This window comes from Malus sylvestris, chromosome 10 (genome assembly GCF_916048215.2).
Source record: "Malus sylvestris chromosome 10, drMalSylv7.2, whole genome shotgun sequence".
NCBI lineage: Eukaryota > Viridiplantae > Streptophyta > Magnoliopsida > Rosales > Rosaceae > Malus > Malus sylvestris.
This window is the reverse complement of record NC_062269.1, coordinates 1660756-1680995: the sequence shown is the minus strand read 5'-3', so window position 1 is coordinate 1680995 and position 20240 is coordinate 1660756. Positions and strand designations below refer to the sequence as shown.

The 20240-nt window shown below is 41.0% G+C and overlaps 1 protein-coding gene and 1 non-coding gene across 2 annotated transcripts; both read right to left on the bottom strand.

Moving 5' to 3' along the window:
* Window positions 1–415: 415 nt before the first annotated feature.
* Window positions 416–2086, bottom strand: LOC126587141 (pathogen-related protein-like). The gene is made up of 4 exons (XM_050252122.1): window positions 1949–2086; window positions 1537–1669; window positions 1134–1435; window positions 416–758 (listed from the first exon to the last, which is right to left on the bottom strand). Exons 1-4 carry the CDS (start codon window positions 2084–2086, stop codon window positions 615–617), a joined length of 717 nt encoding a protein of 238 aa, XP_050108079.1. The 3' UTR covers window positions 416–614.
* Window positions 2087–19683: 17597 nt separating this feature from the next.
* On the bottom strand, window positions 19684–19769 carry LOC126588106 (small nucleolar RNA Z221/R21b). Its single transcript, XR_007611331.1, has one exon. It is a non-coding gene; the product is annotated as a small nucleolar RNA Z221/R21b (small nucleolar RNA).
* Between the last annotated feature and the right edge of the window lie 471 nt (window positions 19770–20240).

Below are 20240 nucleotides of genomic sequence, written 5' to 3'. Positions count from 1 at the left end.
TGTTCACCTTTTGTATTGGCTTTATATATAAGAGAGGCTAAGCCCACCCTTTTCACCCTTAGTGTAAATAATATCGTTAAAAAAAACGATCACATTATTATTCGTTTGTGAAAGACCTTTTTTTATAACCGACATTACACTCTCTTAAGATGTTTTGAACGTGTTTAAAAACAAAGAAATTGAATCATATTATTGCTAGTATATTATGAGGCACTAATTATTAAAATATAAAAAAAACAATACCAAAAATTTAATTATTAAAAAAAACACTGTTAAAATGATGAAAATGCCTCTGCCTTATTTGATGCATTATTTTGGGATGCCCTTGAAATTTTTTGTCTTAGGGGCATTTTTGTCCAAATATTTTTATTGAAGCTTGGTGACAACAAAATCACTGTTCACATTTTGTATTGACTTTATATATAAGAAGATATATCCTCTTTATTTTTCATTGAAATATTGCACCAGTACCTTACAGATAAGCATAAATATTTCCATATAAAAACAGCTTAATAAATGTTCCTTAACATATATAGCTAGCTTTGTGTGCCTAATGGGCATAAATTATTGATTTGCTAGCAATACCATTATGTTTCATAGAAGAGTAACTAAAACTACCCTGTGCTCCTCCGGACTGGGCAGCTTGAAGCTGTCTCTTCGGAAGAATTACCCAGTTCCGCACCCTTCAGAAGACCTCCAAGTAACTGTCCAGGGTCATAGAAGAACTCCATCTTAACAAGTTTCTTGTGTTCGTCCACCTGTTTGTTTGGTAAGTTAGGAGAAACAATTAATTAAAATGGAGACGATAACTTTTTTTACGAGGACTAGTTTAATAACCACATCACCTATCAACTCATGTTATAGCATACGTGTTTATTAAAATGATATCCTTTTGTTAAAAAAAAAGGATATCCTAAAGTATAAAGTCACCAATTATTCATGTTATAATCCAAATTAAATTAATAACACCATTTAATTATGTAATGATCATGGGTCGTGTTATAATTTCGGATGCATGAGAGGCTCATTAAACTACCTAGTTAGCAGATTCAGAGTTCAAAACTCTCCTTTGTAACCAAAGGAAAAAAAAATGAGAGCTTCATTTGATTGGCCAAGTAGGGTTAGAGAAGTACCGTAAAAATGGCCATTCCAAAGAACTCAACCATTTCTCCAGAGGGAGCATGGCCCTTGAAGGGGCCCTCCATGTAACCCCAGTGCCTGAATTTGTAGACAATCTCTGGTGGCCCAGAATAAACTTGGAGGACCTCCAGCGCAAATCCACGAGGGAATGTTGTGGTGAAAGCCTTGTGCGATGATTCTGCTGTTTCCTCAACTGGATTATATCCCCTGAGTTTCTCGGGCAGTGAGGTCTGCAGAAAATAGTTATATCCTCCCCCAAGTTTCCCTACTTCTTCAATATTTATGCCTTTCCTTCCTGATCAGAGTATTAGTAATTAATTAGTATACATGGAAAACATCAAGTATCTAATTAATGAGTTTTGGATTGCAGCAGCTAGCTATTAGTTTGTTAATTACCATTTAAGCTGACAGTGTATTTGTTGGGATCAAGTGTTTTGAAATCATCAGGGTTGGACTTGTGGAAAAGCTCCATCTCCCATGTCTTTACAAGGTTCTGCACCTCTTCTTCCAGTGACCCGGGTGGCCATATCTGAGTTTGACGCAGATTTTAATTGATCCATCAAAGAAAATGAAACTCTCTTGTACAAAAATAAAAAGGGAAGGTGATGCCTATCAATCACACGCAACAAAATTAGTAGATTGTTAAGCAGTCACACGCGCGCGCGCACACATATATACATATACATATACATATATATATATACATATACATATACATACATATATATATATATATATGTGTGTGTGTAGAGAGAGAGAGAGAGAGAGAGAGAGAGAGAGAGAGAGAGAGAGAGAGAGAGAGAGAGAGATTTGTTCTGCCTTCCTCAAAGAGCTTGTTGGCAACATCATAGTTAGGAGTGGCACCAAAATTCCATTTGGTGTTCTTTTCTCCTTCTCCAGTCAAATAGGAACGGTACTTGTCTCCCTCAACACCTAAAGATGCCATCCTCAATATAGGGTAGAAGCAAAGATTATTACTGGATAAAATGTTTTGCAATTTCTTTCGACTGGGCTCTCAATTATATAGGCAACAAATGGTGATATAAATTATAATATAGTTAGAAAATAAAATAAAATAAAAATTTTATGATTAGACAAAGGATTTTTTTTTTTTTTTTATGGGAGGTTATATCTATGTTTTAATTTCGGTAATGTTAGAGAGACTAAATTGTAGACAAAATTTTGGAAACTAAAAGACATGGAAGTTGGTGAATGGATTATCACTTAAGCATGTGCTCATTTCTTATTGGTGACACATCATTTAGTTTGTAAATTTTGTCTCCAAATTTAGTTTCCCTAGCATTACTCTTTAATTTTTTAGACACTTTTTCTTTATGCTTACGTTTGAGTAAAATAAAAACATTTTCAAACTATAGAGTTTTTATGCAAAAGGATCTCCATTTTTTTATAAACTTAGGACTAGTTGTGGGGATCTCCATTTTTTTGGTAAAATTAGGCCTAATTGTGGGGCCTATTATACTTCGAGTTTCAACGATTCGAACCGTCTATTTTTTAAGTCTTCATTCGTTCATAGATTACTCAGGTACTACATAACTACATTATGGATTCAGGTACTACATAACTACATTAATTGGTACCTCATACATTAATATTATCAGTATTATCCCATAAATTCAGGTACCAAACTACATAATTACATCATGGATTCAGGTACTACATAACTACATAATATGTAGTTACGTACTACCAATTAATCGAACTATATGGCGTCTTTCAGTATATTTATGTCATGCGCTTACACATGATCAAGAAAATAATGTGCTTACTTGTGTAATTCTTCTAAATGTCAACTTTATTTCTTGGAGTTTACAGCGTCTCATTATTCCTAGAAAAGTTTAATAGTTTGTTGGAAAATAGAGAGGTGTGTAATAGTGTCTTTTCAAAAATCAAACTGCCAACATTCTAGCTGTCGTATTACATATTAAGAAAAAATGGAATGGTCCGAATGGATAAGTTTTCTTCAAAAGTAATTCATCTACTATCCTCTTCTGATGGTCATAATTTGAAAATTTCTTCATTCAATGTACATTTAATTTAGTAGGTTAATACATTTATTTTCAAAGAGACTAGTTGGAGACAAAGGTTGATATTTGTGTTTACAGATTGGAAAAGGGACAACCATTTTTTTTATGTCATTTGTACACGAAACTTAGTCGGCACACCGGAGGGATCCTTCTTTCGCCGTCAAAGGGCTACGGATGCCATTTATATTTTGTAGTCCAAGGGCCGAAACTCGTTTATACGAAAAATGAACGGTTGAAATTAAAGCACACCTTCAATTTTGTAGACGCTAATTTTAAACTAGGTGTAATTGATCGAATGGACCCTAAACTCACAACCAGTTAGCTGTTATATACACGAGAGTACCGCAATTTTTCAAATGAACGGATAAAATAGGACCAACAATGGCTCTTCTAAGCCAAGATATTTATCAAAATATTCAGGTAATTACAAAGAAAATCTTAGTATTTATATGTGTATGTATATATTATATATCGATGTATGAACAATTTATACACCATATAGAATTATGTTTATATTGAAAAACTTAAATAGTTAAATACGCGCGCGCACACACACATGCATTGCAAGAAAACATGATATTGTTTCTTCTAGGACCTTCATGTAGGAATACATAATTATATATACAAAGATGCTCCGCATGCTGAAGCGTCTCCAGAAAGCTTTCTTAACCATTAGCAATGGGTTTCCAATGTGAAAATTTATTTCCAAGTCCACTCTCTCTCCCTTCGACTATTCATGGTAGCAGAAACAACCCAAGATGCATGTTTCAAATAAGTAATTTTGGTGCTTTGATGTATCGGGTCGTGTTTATAGTACACTGATAATTTTATGCTCAATATGCACTACTAAAGTGATTGATTTGTTCTTTATAGTAGCCATTCTACTTATTGTTATATATATATATATATATATGTGTGTGTGTGTGTGTGTGTAGAAATGTGTGTGTGGGGTGCCCCATTTTACTTCTCACACACCTTTTTAATTTTCAGCCGTCGGATCGGATGAATTGAAGAAGATCAACAAACAAAAATTATTAAGAATGTGTGAGAAGTAAAATAAGGTGTGTGCATAGCACACCCCATATATAAATCCCCGTATTTGAAATTATCAAATCCAAATGGCCCCTTATGTATTATCAAATCTAATAGTTCTTGTCAAGATTTTAGAGAGGTGACAAATGACTCACTAATAATCAATATCGATATTGTCCTCAACTTAAATACATGTATGATTTAGTAAGTATGAAGATTTATCACACAAAACCTTGAAACATTTAAAAGTAGAACTACTTAATATAAGTTGTATTTAAGTTGGTTAGATTTTGATGCATGAGAATTTACATTCTTTAACAGTACCTAGCTTAAGTTTGTCTCTACTTTACAACTAGTCATTATTTTTCTAGTGTCAGATAAATAAAAAATCAGCTTTGTTTAACACAAATATCGATTAGGTTTTTTTTTTCATAAATAAAATTTGTTTGGTAACTGTTTTTCATTTTCAAATAAAATAAGAGTCAAAAAAAGAAAATCATGTCAAATCAACATCAACGAAATTGAACTTAAGACCATTCATTTACAAGTAAAAAAATTATCAATTAGCACTAAATGTCGAGTTGTGTAATTATTCAATTATTTATAATTCACTAATCGGCCCCAGAGATTAGACGTTACTTATGCATCAAAGTTGTCTTTCATTGCTAATGATAACAACCTTATAGTACTTAAACCATTGTTTAGGTGTATAATTGGCACGAATTCTTGGATTATCAACTACTTCTTGCACAAGATGCTTCATTTTCGTTATAAACAAATCGGTTTGTTCTACATTCAGATCCCTAGATTTTACCGTGGCCTTGTTCCAAAATTTAGTGAGAGATCCCGGGGTAGAATAGAAAAATTTGGAAAAATAACCAAAATTTTAAACACAAATAGAATTATAGCCGAGTATTTATCAAATATAGCTAAATATTAGCCCTTAATTTCAAAAATGTCAGTTTTTATAAAATCTCTCAAATATATCCAAAATATCACTTAAACAGACATAAATACCCTTAAGCTTTAAACCTAATAAATTAAAGAACTAAATGGTTCTAGCAATGTCAATCTCTCATTGACAAATTAAACCTAATTTTTCTAATATGCTTTTTGCACTTTCAAGGAACACAACCGTCTCTCGATTCACTAGCGGTCAACGATAACCTTCAAAACATAATTCAGACATGGACAACACCTGTAATAACGCAAAGGTGTGAAAAATTAAATACGAAGCACATATAATCCAAAGGAAAATTAAGATAAATAATGTTACATAGATTGACAATTCATTCTTCGATAAACATTCAATCGAGGGAAGAAATTACAAAAGCAAAGAGAAAACGTAGATGAGGAAAAATGCAAGAAATTAACATCTACACCCACCTTCGTTTAGGGGTGCACAAGTCTCCACTAACAATCGATGTCTTCCCTAGGTCTCCATCATTTTTTAGGTCTAGCCGTGAGAACTCTTCATCTAATAGGGTTTTAGTTTTTTAATTTATTAGGTTTAAAGATTAAGGTTATTTATGTCTATTTAAGTGATATTTTGGATATATTTGAAAGTTTTTATAAAAACTGATATTTTTGAAATTAAGGACTAATATTTGGCTATATTTGATAAATACTCATATAGCCATTATTTTAAATTTATAATAATTATAACTAAAAGTTGATATGTAAGTACTAAAATACCCTTGTTTAAAAATATGGTTTTCCAAAAAGAAACTAAAAAGCAAGCTGCTGAAGATGTTCCCTCATCTTCGATTGCCCCCAAAGCATCATATCCATCCCTTCGTCCCTAGTCAGTCGTCACCCCGCACCTACCTTGCCATGATTGTTGACTGATATATCAATTTTCATTTTCATAACTAATTTTAATTTTAATTGCTTAGGTCCTATGGACCCAATGCCTCAAGGAAAGAATGGAGACGATGCCGGTTGGGTGTGACTTCAACAACTCCAATGAGGTCTGAAATCAATACCGTTGACGGGATCTAAGACCACTGTCTCACTCAACCTCAACTCCAAACCATGGCGTTCAAAATGAGAACTACCAATACACTCCCAACCATGCCTTTGCGAATCTATGTTCAAACCCCAGGACACCCATTTTTCTATGATCTAGAGGTAGTCTCAATACAACGGTAGCCATTTAAGGGTATAAGAGTATACTAGTATTTTCATATCAATTTTTTATTATAATTATGATAAACTTAAAAGTGTGGCTATAATTCTATGTTGGATCAAAATTTTGGTTATTTTTCCAAAAATCCCAGCAGAATATGCAGCAGGCAGTGGAAAAGTCTTATAACATTACTTTGAATCACTACTAAGCATAAATGCTTGGGCTACGAAGGGACATCTGCTTCGCAAAGGTAAATATGGTCATCGGAAACATTGGGCATCGAAGAAGACGTCGCGCAAAGCGCATGACGTAAGACTGTGAACACGCAAATTTCCTGAAACGAAAGAGACAAGAACAACGTGCACAAACAAAATATTTGTATTTGATGATTTTGGGTTACAATCTCTCTCTATTTTGATCCTCTGATTCGATCTCCGTAAGGTGTTGATTGGTGGATATTTCGTTGATCCAAGGGCCGTCAAGGCTTGATCTTGGATGAACTGTTGGAAGTTTCTTCAAAGGGCCGTGGGCTTGATCTTTGGAGGTGGATTTGAGCGGATCTTCAAGGAGCCGTTGGGACTTGATCTTGAGGATGAATGTTTCTTCAAGGGCCGTTTGAGGCTTGATCTTGAATAACGGTAATGAGCAGATCTTCAAGGGCGTTTGGGCTTGGTCTTGAAGAACAGTGATGAACGGATCTTCAAGGGCTTTTGGGCTTGATCTTGAAGAACGGTTGGATGTGTGGATTTGTCGACGTTGTTAATCTAAAGGGGCCGTTGGGGCTTGATCTTGGATGAACGATGGGGCTTTCTTCAAGGGCCGTCGGGGCTTGATCTTGAAAGAACGATGAACGAAGAACGAAGAACACTTTCTTCAAGGGCCGTCGGGGCTTGATCTTGAATTGGTGGATGATTGTTGATCCAAAGGGCCGTTTGGGCTTGATCTTGGAAGAACGATGAACGAAGAACGAAGAACACTTTCTTCAAGGGCCGTCGGGGCTTGATCTTGAATTGGTGGATGATTGTTGATCCAAAGGGCCGTTTGGGCTTGATCTTGGAAGAACGATGAACGAAGAACGAAGAGAGCTTTCTCGATTCTTCGGGAACCTGGATGCTTGAGAGCTTCGGAGTTTCAGAGCTTCAGAGCTTCGAGGTGTAATATGAATTGGTCCCTCTTAAATGAATGAAATGGGCTTGTATTTATAGAAATTTCCAAGGCCTAATTTTGAATATAATATTCCAGATGAAATAAGTTGTTTCTGCCAGGTGTTGACACGTGTCATATTTGATGACTTTTCCAACTCATTTCAATTTTCGTTGAGCCACACGCTACGTGTAAAATTTATGTAATACATGAGCGTTGACACTTTGATTTATCGGTCAACATTTATTTACCGAAATTTCGATGTCTACAAATGCCCCCACTTCAAGGCGCGTCGTGTACATGTGCTTGTCGCGTGTAGGAGATGCGTTTTGAAGTCCCTTATTGTAGATGTCGATCCAAGGGCCATTCGAGGCTTGATCTTGTATTGGGTTGGAGATTTCTTCAAGTGCCGTTGAGGCTTGATCTTGAATTGGGCTTGAGATTTCTTCAAGGGCCGTTGAGGCTTGTTCTTGAACTTTTGTTTGAAATTTCTTCAAGGGCCGTCGAGGCTTGATCTTGAAGGTTGAAATTGGACCACAAGGAGCTTCATGTGGTAGATGATATTTGGCTTTGGTAGTGGGTGAATTGGCACATATTTTGTTGCGCTTGTTGACTTTCCACAACTTTGATCTTGAACTTGGGTTGGAGGATTTTCTGGATTCCTCCAATTGTTGATTTTCCACAGCTTATTCTTGAACTAGGTTTTTGATTCAAGGGTGATAGACACTTGGTCTTGAATCGGACTTGTGATTTCTTCCAGGGCCATCGAGGCTTGATTTTGAATTTGGCTGGAAGCTTCTTCAGGGGCCGTTGAGGCTTGATTCTTGAAGGCTGACCCGAACACATGGCAAGCAGGCACGAGGTGAAGGTGACGACTTGTTGCTTTGTTCAATCTTTCCAATTCACACCTGAGCAGTTTGGTCAACGGTATGATCTTCAAGATTGATGGGTTCTTCTTCCAGTTTGTGACTTGGTCTTTAAGGATTTGATTCAAGGGTGGTGAATCGGCACGTGTAGCCCACAACGCCTAGTAAGTCGACCCAAGAATTTGAGGGTCAAAACGAGTCATTCATCTCAGACTCTTTCTGCCGAGTTGACTGTGCATGCTGCATTCTTCTCTGCTTGTTTCTTCAGGCAGATATGGTAGCTTCTCGAGTTCCTCAGTTCGGACTCCTTTTGCGGAGTTGACTGTGCAAACCGCATTTTTCTCTGCTGGTTCCTTCTGCACCTTGTCTCCACATGCTGCAAGGTATCATTTTCACTTGCCTTATCTGTTCTCCAGGCAGATGTGGCAGCTTCTTTCGAAGTACAGCAATAGTGGGAAACGAGTACTCGAGAGCAGTGCTAGGTAGGCAATCAGGGAAGGGTTCCAAGCAGTCGATTCCTTACCCGCGTTTGAGTGGAGGTTCCGACATATTGTTTTCTTTATCCTTGTCTTTGTAGGTAAGAACAAGGACAAAGGAAAGGACAGGGAGAACGCATGATATGAGATACTCTTGCTTTCTACCCTGGTGATATGAGATACTTTTGCTTTGGAGCCATTGGCTTGCAGAGGTACCCCAAGGAATAAGGAATACTGAATGACTCGAGAGGTTTCGTTGGGAAAGCATTTTTGGAGATGAAGAAAGGCTCTGCATGTCTGCCTTGCTATGGAAGGTGAAGGTGGACAGTTTATAGGAGGTCCCTTAATACCTGTAGAGGTACTATTCTTTCACTCGTGTCGGCAACTAACGCGTGATTGAACAGTAAACTTCACGTGCTTTCTCCTTCACCGAAAATCTTCGACAAATTGCCCGTGATTTGCGCAAAGTTGAGTGTGCATATGACAGGTGATGACGCGTGATTTCCGCAAAGCTGAGTTTGCATGTGATGGGTGCTGACGTGGCTGAAAAAGAATGGCGCCTCTTCGATATCTGGGATCGGCGCTTCGACAAATTGCCCGTGATTTTCGCAAAGCTGAGTTTGCATGTGACGGGTGCCGACGCGTCTGGAAAAGCAAGATGCTTCTCCGATTTCTGAGCTTGCCTCTTCGATTTTTGAATGGCCTCTTCGAATTCTGAGCTCGCCTCTTCGATCTCTGAAATCCCGTCGAGTGTTGGTTTTTTATAGAGGCACGCTGTTCGTTTCAAAGCACACTTGAATTTTACTTGTGAAAACTCCATTCTTGCACTTCTAAGATCTTGATTCGTCCGACCTCTTCTTTCTTCAATACTTTGAAAATGTCCGGACCCTCCGACCGTCGTTTTGATTTTAACCTTGGTGAAGAGGCAGTCCCGCCTTCTCCAGACAACATATGGCGCCCATCCTTCATATCCCCCACTGGTCCTCTTACCGTTGGGGATTCGGTGGTGAAGAATAATATGACCGCTGCGGTGGTGGCCCGAAACCTTGTCACTCCCAGAGATAACAGACTACTTTCCAAACGGTCTGATGAGTTGGCTGTTAAGGATTCTCTGGCTCTCAGTGTGCAGTGTGCGGGTTCTGTGTCTAATATGGCCCAACGCCTATTTGCTCGAACCCGTCAAGTTGAATCATTGGCGGCTGAAGTGATGAGTCTCAAACAGGAGATTAGAGGGCTCAAGCAGGAGAATAAACAGTTGCATAAGCTCGCACATAGCTATGCGACAAACATGAAGAGGAAGATTGACCAGATGCAGGAATCTGATGGTCAGATTTTACTTGATCATCAGAGGTTTGTGGGTTTGTTCCAGCAGCATTTACCTTCGTCTTCTGGGGCTGTACCGACTGCTGAGGCTTCAAACAGTCAACCTCTGGCGCCTTCTCTTCCTGGAGCTCTACCGAGTTGTGAGGCGCCACCTGATCGTCCTTGAATATCCCCTCTTGTAAATTTGATTTGATTTGATTTTTTTTTTTTTTAAATTTATGTATAATGCAAATTTATGTAAAATTCACAGAAAAATAAATAAAATGGACCTTCTATTTCTCTCTATGCATTTGTGTTTTTTTTTTTTTTTTTTATTATTATTATTTTATTATTTTTTACATTTTTTTTTTTTCTTTCTGCACATGGTGCCCATGCACCACCAGAAACTTTTGATCTGCCATGGGACTGTACCCTATCTTTGATCCACCATTCCTCTTTTTTCACGTGGTGCCAGATGCACCACCACCCTTTTTTTTTTTTTTTTTTTTAATTGTATTTCTTTTTGTATAAATTTGGGTGGTGGGTAGAGGATTTTGCAGGGAGCGGACGAAGACGGACGGAGAGTTGGAGTTTGAGGAAGCGCTTCTCGGCCGGCTAGTCGTTTGACAGCGGTCTTTGAAGTTGTTGGCAGCTGCGAGGCAGGAGACGGAGGAGGTCTTTGGGTGTGTATTGACAAACTTTGTTTTTGTCAATCTCATTCAAAGGCAGCGGCCATGGCGGAGGTGCAGAGGAAGACGCTCCACCACTATTGTCACTGAGCACAACCACTGAGCACAGCTATTGCACACCCGTTGCACTGCCACTGAGCACAGCTACTGTACACCCGTTGCACTGCCACCGAGCACAGCCACTGCAGACCTGTTGCATAGCCTGCCTGCCGTCGCGGAGGAAGAAGGAGCTTGTTTGCAGTGTTCCGCCGTGACTCGAGAGATGAAGACGAGGGGGTAGCATGGAGGAAGTTGGATGGGCAGCATAGACTTATCACGGAACAAGCTCGAAGGTGACGCGTCAGTGATATTTGGGCTGAACAAGACAACGCAGATTGTGGATCTGTCCAGGAACTGGCTGGAATTTAATCTGTCAAAGGTGGAGTTTCCGACAAGCTTGACCTCGCTGGATATCAACCACAATAAGATCTACGGGAGTATCCCAGTGGAGTCTACCCAGCTGAATTTCTAGTTCTTGAACGTGAGCTACGACAAGCAGTGTGGTCAGATTCTGGTGGGCGGAAAGTTGCAGAGCTTCGACGAGTATTCTTATTTCCATAACCGATGCTTGTGCGGTGCTCCTCTCCCAAGCTGCAAGTAATGGCGACAACTGCAGATTTGGCCAGCAATTTTCGAATAGTTGCACATCAGAATAAGTGTAGGGTCTTCTTCACTTGTGTTGCCAATGTCACAATGGAGATTCCTTCCATGGCAATCTGTCAAGTCCGTCAACAATAACCATGCGGGACTCACTGTTGTGGAGAATGAACGATGAGACATGCCCACCAGTGACCCATCTTACTTTTGAACCCAGCCAAGCTTTTTGAAGCTCTAGCACAGAGTGTTTCGCTGACGAGTTGACGCGGAAGTAGGTGAAATTCTTACGGATCCCGGAGTAGGCCTCGATGAGGGAGTCGGGTTGGGCCGAGTGATGAGATTCTTCTTCTTCGTTTCATTCAAGACGAGGCGGCGGAGTTGGTGAGCAGTCATTGACTCGAGGGAGGATTTTGGGGAAGAAGACGACGGCATTGTTGAAGAGGAGGAGCAGGTCTCGGTAGAATGAGAGAGAGCAGGATGAGTATGCGTCCTTGCGGAGCTTTGTTTGTATAGTTTCCAGGTCTACATGCTTCTGGACAATGCTCTTGTACTTATCGATTTCCTGGGCCGGAAGCCGTCGCTCGAACAACGAGCCATGCTCTTGCGCATGTATCAACTGCAACACCTTAACCAACGGCTGTGATTTCACCAATACATCTCCGTTATTGTGCTGCTGCTGCCTGGACCCTTCTTTATCCATGTATGTTTTGCATGCAAGAAGTTTCTGATTTAGGCAAGTAACTTTCAGATCCATGGTTGAGACATCTGAGGTTTGCATTTGTTTCTGTTCACTATGAAGATAGGACTTTTCGCAGTTTTCCGCAGCAGAATAAAGCTGAGGCCTCAAGTTCTTGAGTTCCTGCAGGGCCTTGACGAAGCTCTTGCTGCGCTCCATGGAGATCTCGTCAAAGGTCATGGCAGGGCGGTGCTGCTCCAGCTCCATTTCAAACAGAATTAATTTCCGGCGATAAATTACTGCAAATTGCAGGAAGGCGATGCAATTAAATATGTAATTACAGCGGTGGGGTTAGATTTGGGGGTTAGATATCGCGGTGGACGATCTTCCGCCGGTGGAGATAGGCGAGGCCGCTGAGGATTTGCCTGGCCAAATTGGAGAGGGCCTTCTTGTTCCCGATGTGCTGGCCCTCCAGCGACCCGCCGTCCATGTACTCGAGCAGGACCTGGATCTCGCCGTTGTGGTCGAACAAGTCGTGGCACTTGACGACGTTGGGTTTATCGACGTTTCGCAGGATTTCGATCTCGCGGCAGATCTGGCGGAGGGTTTCGATCTCGTGGTTGCCGTAAATCACCTTGAGCGCGTAAAGACGGCCCGTGGGGCGGTGGATGACCTTGTAGACGGTGGAATTTACAAAGTTATCGGGCAGATTGAAGCAGAACGTCCAAATCCTTGTCGAACAGCTCCTTCATCACTATCCCTTCGAACTCGTTGAACCTTAGATCCAAGAATTTGAGCTTCGGCAGTTGGAGAAACACTCGAGGGAATTTTTTTTTCAGCAAAACAATTGTTGCTCAAATCGCGCTCGAACAGCAGCTTGAGGCGATTGAACTTGTGGGGAACAGTTCCACAGAACCTGTTGGAGTCGATGTGGAACTATGCGAGATCCGTGAGCAGCCCGAGCTCCTCCGGCAAGTACCTAGTAATGTCGCCGCCGCGTCTCGATGCCTGTGGTCTGCCTTCTACTGCTGTTGGTTGAGCAAGGGAGTGGATTGAGAGAGAACATGCCTGAGCTTGGATTTGGGCTACAGCACCTGTAATACCTCTCTGGGATAAGGTGAGCCTTTGATGGATTTTGGGCCGCACTTTCTCCAAGCCCAAGAATCGGACGGTTGCGGAGTGTTACTGTGGGCTGATGGGGTTTCAGAATGATTTTTTTTTTTTTTTTTTTTTTTTTTTTTCGAAGAAACTGTAGTTTAATTTTGTACAAAATTTTCTTAACAAAATAAATTTGTAATGAAATTGACCTTCTTTAATAAAACATTTATTCTTTTGATTTTGATGTGACTGAACTCGAAAAATTGAACATTCGAGCTGCCTACGTACCCCTCCAAAGAAGGGATCAAGTCGAAACGTAGTTCAAATGAGTGATGAATTTAACAATGATTTTGATGATGATTTTGCCGTACACAGTTTATGCTCTTGCGGGCCAGGAGCTTTGGTTCGTGCAGTTTAGGCTCGTGCGAACAAGGAGCATTGTGTCTTGCAGTTTAGGCTCTTACCGACAAGGAGCTTTTGGTGAATTTGTCAAGCAATTTTGGAGAGGCGTTCCTCACAATCTTCATAGCAAGGAGCCTTGATCGAGTGATTGAAGAAGTCTTCGGGCAAGAAATCACGCATCGTGATGGGGATGGACGATCTATACGTCGAAATTTCATCATCTTCAACACGTTCACGTTGCTTTGAAGGTTGACAAAAGCTGTTTTGCCCCCTTTCCGATTGGCGGACTTGTGGAGGAGACGTATGCTTCTTGTGCAATTTCTTCGGAGTGACTTGAGTCCATCCTTCAACTTTGCTTGTCTTGGAGGATGCCCCCAGCGGTTGAGGTGAAAACTTTGAGTCGGAAGAGCCAGAAGTGAAGGTGGTATAGTTTGACTTCACCACATCGTCAAGATCTAGCTCGATGATTCCTTTCTAAGCCAGCTTCATGATGAGATCTTTCAGCACGAAGCACTTTTCTGTCGGATGACTGATGAGGCGGTGGAATTTACAGTATCTTGGACTGTCAGTACGATTCATCTCTTCCGGCCGTCTGCACTCAGGCAAACTGATCACCTTCTTGTCCAACAGGTCATCTAACATGGCAACCACATCAGAGTCGGGGAATGGATAAATCTTCTCCTCAAGCTCCTTCAAAGTGCGTCTACGCATCTCTTGATCACGAAAAGCTTCGGTTTGAATCGCCTTGCCTCGTGTGGATATTTTGACGGGAGCTGTGTTGACCGTCATCGCTTCCTTGGTGGGTTTCCATGCGGCCTTTTCCACCTTTGTCCCAAGAACTTTGTCGTTCTTGTAGTCGGCGATCGGTTCTTTCTTCCCATGATGGGCGATGCTCAACTCCATGTCATGGGCGCGAGTAGCCAATTCCTCGAATGTCCGTGGTTTAATGTCTTGAAGGATGTATTGCAAACCCCATTGCATGCCTTGGATGCACATCTCGATTGAAGAAATCTCGGAGAGTCTGTCCTTACAGTCGAGGCTTAGATTACGCCATCGGTTGATGTAGTCCATGACTGGCTCGTCCTTCCACTGCTTTGTGCTTGTTAGCTCTAGCATGCTCACAGTGCGGCGGGTGCTGTAGAAGCGATTGAGGAATTCCCGCTCCAATTGCTCCCAACTGTTGATGGACTCAGGCTCCAGATCCGTGTACCATTCAAAGGCGTTTCCTTTCAGCGAGCGCACAAACTGCTTGGCGAGGTAATCCCCTTCGGTTCCTGCGTTGTTGCAAGTTTCAACGAAGTGGGCAACGTGCTGTTTCGGGTTTCCCTTTCCATCAAATTGCATGAACTTTGGTGGTTGATAACCCCTCGGCATCCTTAAGGCGTCGATCTTCTTTGAATACGGCTTTTAGTACAACCCGGAGGTATTTGAGCTCCCTTCGTATTGTGCCTTGATGGTGTTGGTGATCATCTCTTGCAGCTGCTGGATAGAAAGAGATCCCATGAGTGCCGCTGCTTGGTCTGGCTCGGGCTTCGCATCGTTTTTCTCCACCTGAGGCTCATCTTCTGGGTTAGGGTTCTCGTCGTCCTGTGGCTCCAGTCGGCTGACGAGTGCAGCGATTTGCAAGTCTTTTTCTTCCACAGTTCGGGTTAGCCTTGCGATTGCTTCATTCATCTGAGCCAGTTGTTCTTCAACGAAGGTAACGCCGATAGTCATGACTTGTGCGACCAATAGACGTGACTTTCCTTTAGACATCCAGGATGCTGATGAAGAACGTCGTTGGCTGCTTTGGGATGTCATCTTATGTGCCTCAGCATCATGCTTCGGTGCCCCTAGCGAGGTCAGATTGATGACAGACTCACACCTTGGATGCTCCCCTTGCTCTTTTAGCGGCACCAATTTTGAAGTGGCATGTTGATGAGCGGTTGTGGCGCCAATGGATTGTCCGTTTGCGGCATAAGTGCTTAGGATCCTTCCCTCAGTGGTTGCGAGAATGGCTTGTCCCTTGCTTGATGCCATTGACTTTGAGGTGTGCTTGGATTCCTTGAACGGAGAAAGAGATGAGAGGTAGAGATTGTCCCACTGGGCGTGCCAATTTGTGAACACGCAAATTTCCTGAAACGAAAGAGACAAGAACAACGTGCACAAACAAAATATTTGTATTTGATGATTTTGGGTTACAATCTCTCTCTATTTTGATCCTCTGATTCGATCTCCGTAAGGTGTTGATTGGTGGATATTTCGTTGATCCAAGGGCCGTCAAGGCTTGATCTTGGATGAACTGTTGGAAGTTTCTTCAAAGGGTCGTGGGCTTGATCTTTGGATGTGGATTTGAGCGGATCTTCAAGGAGCCGTTGGGGCTTGATCTTGAGGATGAATGTTTCTTCAAGGGCCGTTTGAGGCTTGATCTTGAATAACGGTAATGAGCAGATCTTCAAGGGCGTTTGGGCTTGGTCTTGAAGAACAGTGATGAACGGATCTTCAAGGGCTTTTGGGCTTGATCTTGAAGAACGGTTGGATGTGTGGATTTGTCGACGTTGTTAATCCAAAGGGGCCGTTAGGGCTTGATCTTGGATGAACGGATGATGAACGATGGCGCTTTCTTCAAGGGCCGTCGGGGCTTGATCTTGAAAGAACGATGAACGAAGAACGAAGAACACTTTCTTCAAGGGCCGTTGGGGCTTGATCTTGAATTGGTGGATGATTGTTGATCCAAAGGGCCGTTTGGGCTTGATCTTGGAAGAACGATGAACGAAGAACGAAGAACACTTTCTTCAAGGGCCGTCGGGGCTTGATCTTGAATTGGTGGATGATTGTTGATCCAAAGGGCCGTTTGGGCTTGATCTTGGAAGAACGATGAACGAAGAACGAAGAGAGCTTTCTCGATTCTTCGGGAACCTGGATGCTTGAGAGCTTCGGAGTTTCAGAGCTTCAGAGCTTCGAGGTGTAATATGAATTGGTCCCTCTTAAATGAATGAAATGGGCTTGTATTTATAGAAATTTCCAAGGCCTAATTTTGAATATAATATTCCAGATGAAATAAGTTGTTTCTGCCAGGTGTTGACACGTGTCCTATTTGATGACTTTTCCAACTCATTTCAATTTTCGTTGAGCCACACGCTACGTGTAAAATTTATGTAATACATGAGCGTTGACACTTTGATTTATCGGTCAACATTTATTTACCGAAATTTCGATGTCTACAAAGACATTGCACAATAATTCATGAAGAACGGCTTCCTTGACTTTAGGTGGGACAACTTTCCATGACTCCCACAGGATGGGGCAATGATTCCTAATAACCGAGCCAATGTCGCTAGCCAACGCACTGTGCTGCTCCTTTGTTGCAGCCGCACGATGTCGAAGATTCCACGTAATGATGATCTTCTCGATCATGATGCGAGTAGTTTATGACGTCTTCGGAAGTTAGCATGGGCACTGGTTACCCTCAGGCTTTGTGATAAAATCCAAAACTTCCACAACAATCTTCAGCTCTGGACATTTCATCAGCTTGTAACAGTTGCAGACTCAAGCTATGGCAACTTGGTGCAAATGTATACTCATAGCATCTCGAATGGATAATCCATCAACTATCCTCTTCTAATGGTCATAGTTTGAAAATTTCTTCATTCAACGTAACCTTAATTTAGTAGGTAAATACATTTATAACCAAAGAGACTAGTTGGAGACAAATGTTGATATTTGTGTTTACAGATTGGACAAGGGACAACCATTTTCTTGATGTCATTGTACACGAAACTTAGTCGGCACACCGGAGGGATCCTTCTTTTGCCGTCAAAGAGCCTACGGGTGCCAGTCGTATTTTGTAGACCTAGGGGCCAAAACTCGTATGCACGAAAAATGAACGGTTGAATTTAAAGCACACCTTCAATTTTGTAGACGCTAATTTTTAACTTGGTGTAATTGATCCAATGGACCCTAAACCCACAACCAATTAGCTGTTACATACACGAAAGCTCCGCAATTTTTTGGTTCCAAAACTTGAAAAATTGCCAATCGTCCATATTCTTCCAATTCTCCAGAAATTTTGCACCAATTTGATTTCAATTATTCAATCGAATTCAATATCAAGAAATTGTGGATTTTACCCATTCGATTATGTTTTAATTATGAAATTAAGTCGAAATTAAAATGTCAGCATAAACCATTAAATCCTACTACATTCCAAGAACCAAATAAAAACGACCAAAAAAAATAAAGGTTCGCATTTCTTTATACAAAAAGGCCAAACAAAAACAAAATATATTCCCAGAAAATTCACAAAAAAAAGGGTAAATATCAGTTTACTATCCTTATGTTTCGTGATTTTCAACATTTACTACATCAAATTTTTTTCATCCCAAAGTCATACCTAAAGTGTGTAAATTTTAGAACAATCTCATACATTCGTTAGTCAAACTGTTAAATCTCTGATGACATGGCACCCATATGGACAATGACGGGACGCCACATGTCATTAAAGGGTCCACTTGGAATTTCTTTTTTTTCTTTTTTTCTTTCTTTCTTTCTCTCTTCTCTTCTCTTCTAAGAGATTCATGTGGATTTTTTTTTTTTCCTTCTTCTTCTTCTTCTTCTTCCTTTCTTCTTTTCAGATGAGGGGTTTACCTTCACCCCTCTCGACCCCCTCCCTTCTTCTCCCTCCCTTCTCTTCCCTGCACCCATCCTCCCCACACACCCACCCATTCCCCTCCTCTGCACTCACCCTCCTGCACACTTCTTCCAAGGAGGTGATGTCGGTGGGAGATTCAGCAACTGGGATGAGTTCAAAACTGATGAGAAAGAATAACAGAAGCAGATAAAGGGAGAAATTGGAAACAGGGTTTGAGAGAAAACCCATTTGCTCTTTTCAAATTTTGGATCAAATCATGTGAGTTCTTGGAGTTTCTGATATGGGTTTTTGAAAACTTTGAGAAAAATCAAGCTGGGTAGAGTAAAGATTGAAGCTTTTTTGCTTGAAACTGATTTTTCTGCCAAAAAAAAAAAAAGGTTTTTATTTCTGTGGGGTTTGGTATTTGGGTTTCTGGGTTTTGCTTCTCCGACGCAGACGACTCATATCCCCAAACCCTATCCCGAATGCCCATGCCAAATTCCGACCCAGCACCCGTCCTTCTCTCTCCCGCAACAGCCAAATCATTTCCCTCCTTCACCAGCTCTGAGAGATTTCCCACCGATTTAGGAACATTTCCAGAAAAATAATTGCAACCCAGATCAAGAACTTTCAGCTTCTTCAGCTTCGAGAAGCTCAGGAGGATTTCGTAGAAGAAGTCGCATACGACGCCGTGAGGGGCGGAAATGCAGAGGTCGTCGGGGAAGAGGGAGCACCAGGGGATGTCGAAGCCCAAAACTGTGTAGACGGTGTCTTGCTCGACAGGAGGGGTTGGGGTTGTGAAATGACGGCTGTGGATAGGAGGGTTGTGAGGAGGAGGAAGGTTATGAGTGTAGATGAGAGAAGGGGGGGGAGAAGGAAGGGAATGGGTGGATGTGCAGGGAAGTTAGGTGAGGAAGGAGGGAGGGGTGAAGGCGAACGTCCAGATTTATTTTTTTTTTTTAATTTTTTAATTTTTAATTTTTTAATATTTACTTGGATCCTGCTCATTGTCCACGTATCACTTAACGAGAAACTTAAGTGTTTGACTAATAAATGTATAAGACTGTTCCAAAATTGACGTTTGATATAATTGTAGGACGAAAAAAGCTTGATGTACTAAATATTGAAAACTTCGTCGGTTTCGTCGGTTAGTAAACTGATATTTATCCAAAAATAATAATAATAAAAGTGAAAAATAATGAAGACGGAAGATTTAGAAGGAACCATAAGACACCAAAATTGTATCCCCAAAAGCAAAAGAGCTGTACGGTCCGCATCATGGTTGGAACCAAAGATCCCATCACTTGGTCTCTCGCATCAAATCCCTATCATTCTTTTTATTTTTCTGAATTTTAATTTGAAATCTGGATACATAGAGAAATTTGAAAAACAAAACAAAATGAGAAAACAGAAAAAAGGAGCGGAGAGGAGAGGAGAGGAGAGGCTCAGAAGAATTGGGTATGAGAAATTTATCAGCACAGATTCATCAGAGTGGTGCATGACTTCCTCAGGTGATCATCATTGCCCCCTCCGTCCCCACGAATGCATACGCTGCTAAACAAACACCCGCAGACTCACTCACTCACTCACTCACTCACTCGCAGAGACAGCCACAGAAAGAGCGCGCGACGGATGAACTATTTTATCAGGAGGCCTTCTGCGCCTGCGGTGTAATTTATAGAGATGTGCGCAAAACCCTAGCTGCTAGCTCCTCGATTTTGTATGGTGCAAAGACAAATGTACCCTAACATTTCTACCAGGCTAAGCTAAGGGATGCAAGGCCCATTCGTTTTCTTTTCCGCCTGATGAGATGACAAGAGAAGGCGGCCCATACTTATTTTTTCGCTTTTCAGATAGGCTTTTTTTAGCATTTTTGCAATGCTTAAAACTTGATTTACTCGTTTGGATGTACTTTTAAAATGACTGAAAACGTTTTTTTGTAAAAAAAAATTTGGAACCAATCTTTAGTAAAAATGCAAGTAAATTCTAGAAAAACAC

Excerpts from the sequence above, each read along its gene's own strand:
- LOC126587141 (XM_050252122.1), bottom strand. The coding sequence starts at position 2,086 with ATGGCATCTTTAGGTGTTGAGGGAGACAAGTACCGTTCCTATTTGACT. Across the intron at positions 1,670-1,948 it reads TTGAGGAAGGCAGAACAAAT|ATATGGCCACCCGGGTCACT; the intron begins CTCTCTCTCTCT and ends CGTCAAACTCAG. Across the intron at positions 1,436-1,536 it reads ATACACTGTCAGCTTAAATG|GAAGGAAAGGCATAAATATT; the intron begins GTAATTAACAAA and ends TACTCTGATCAG.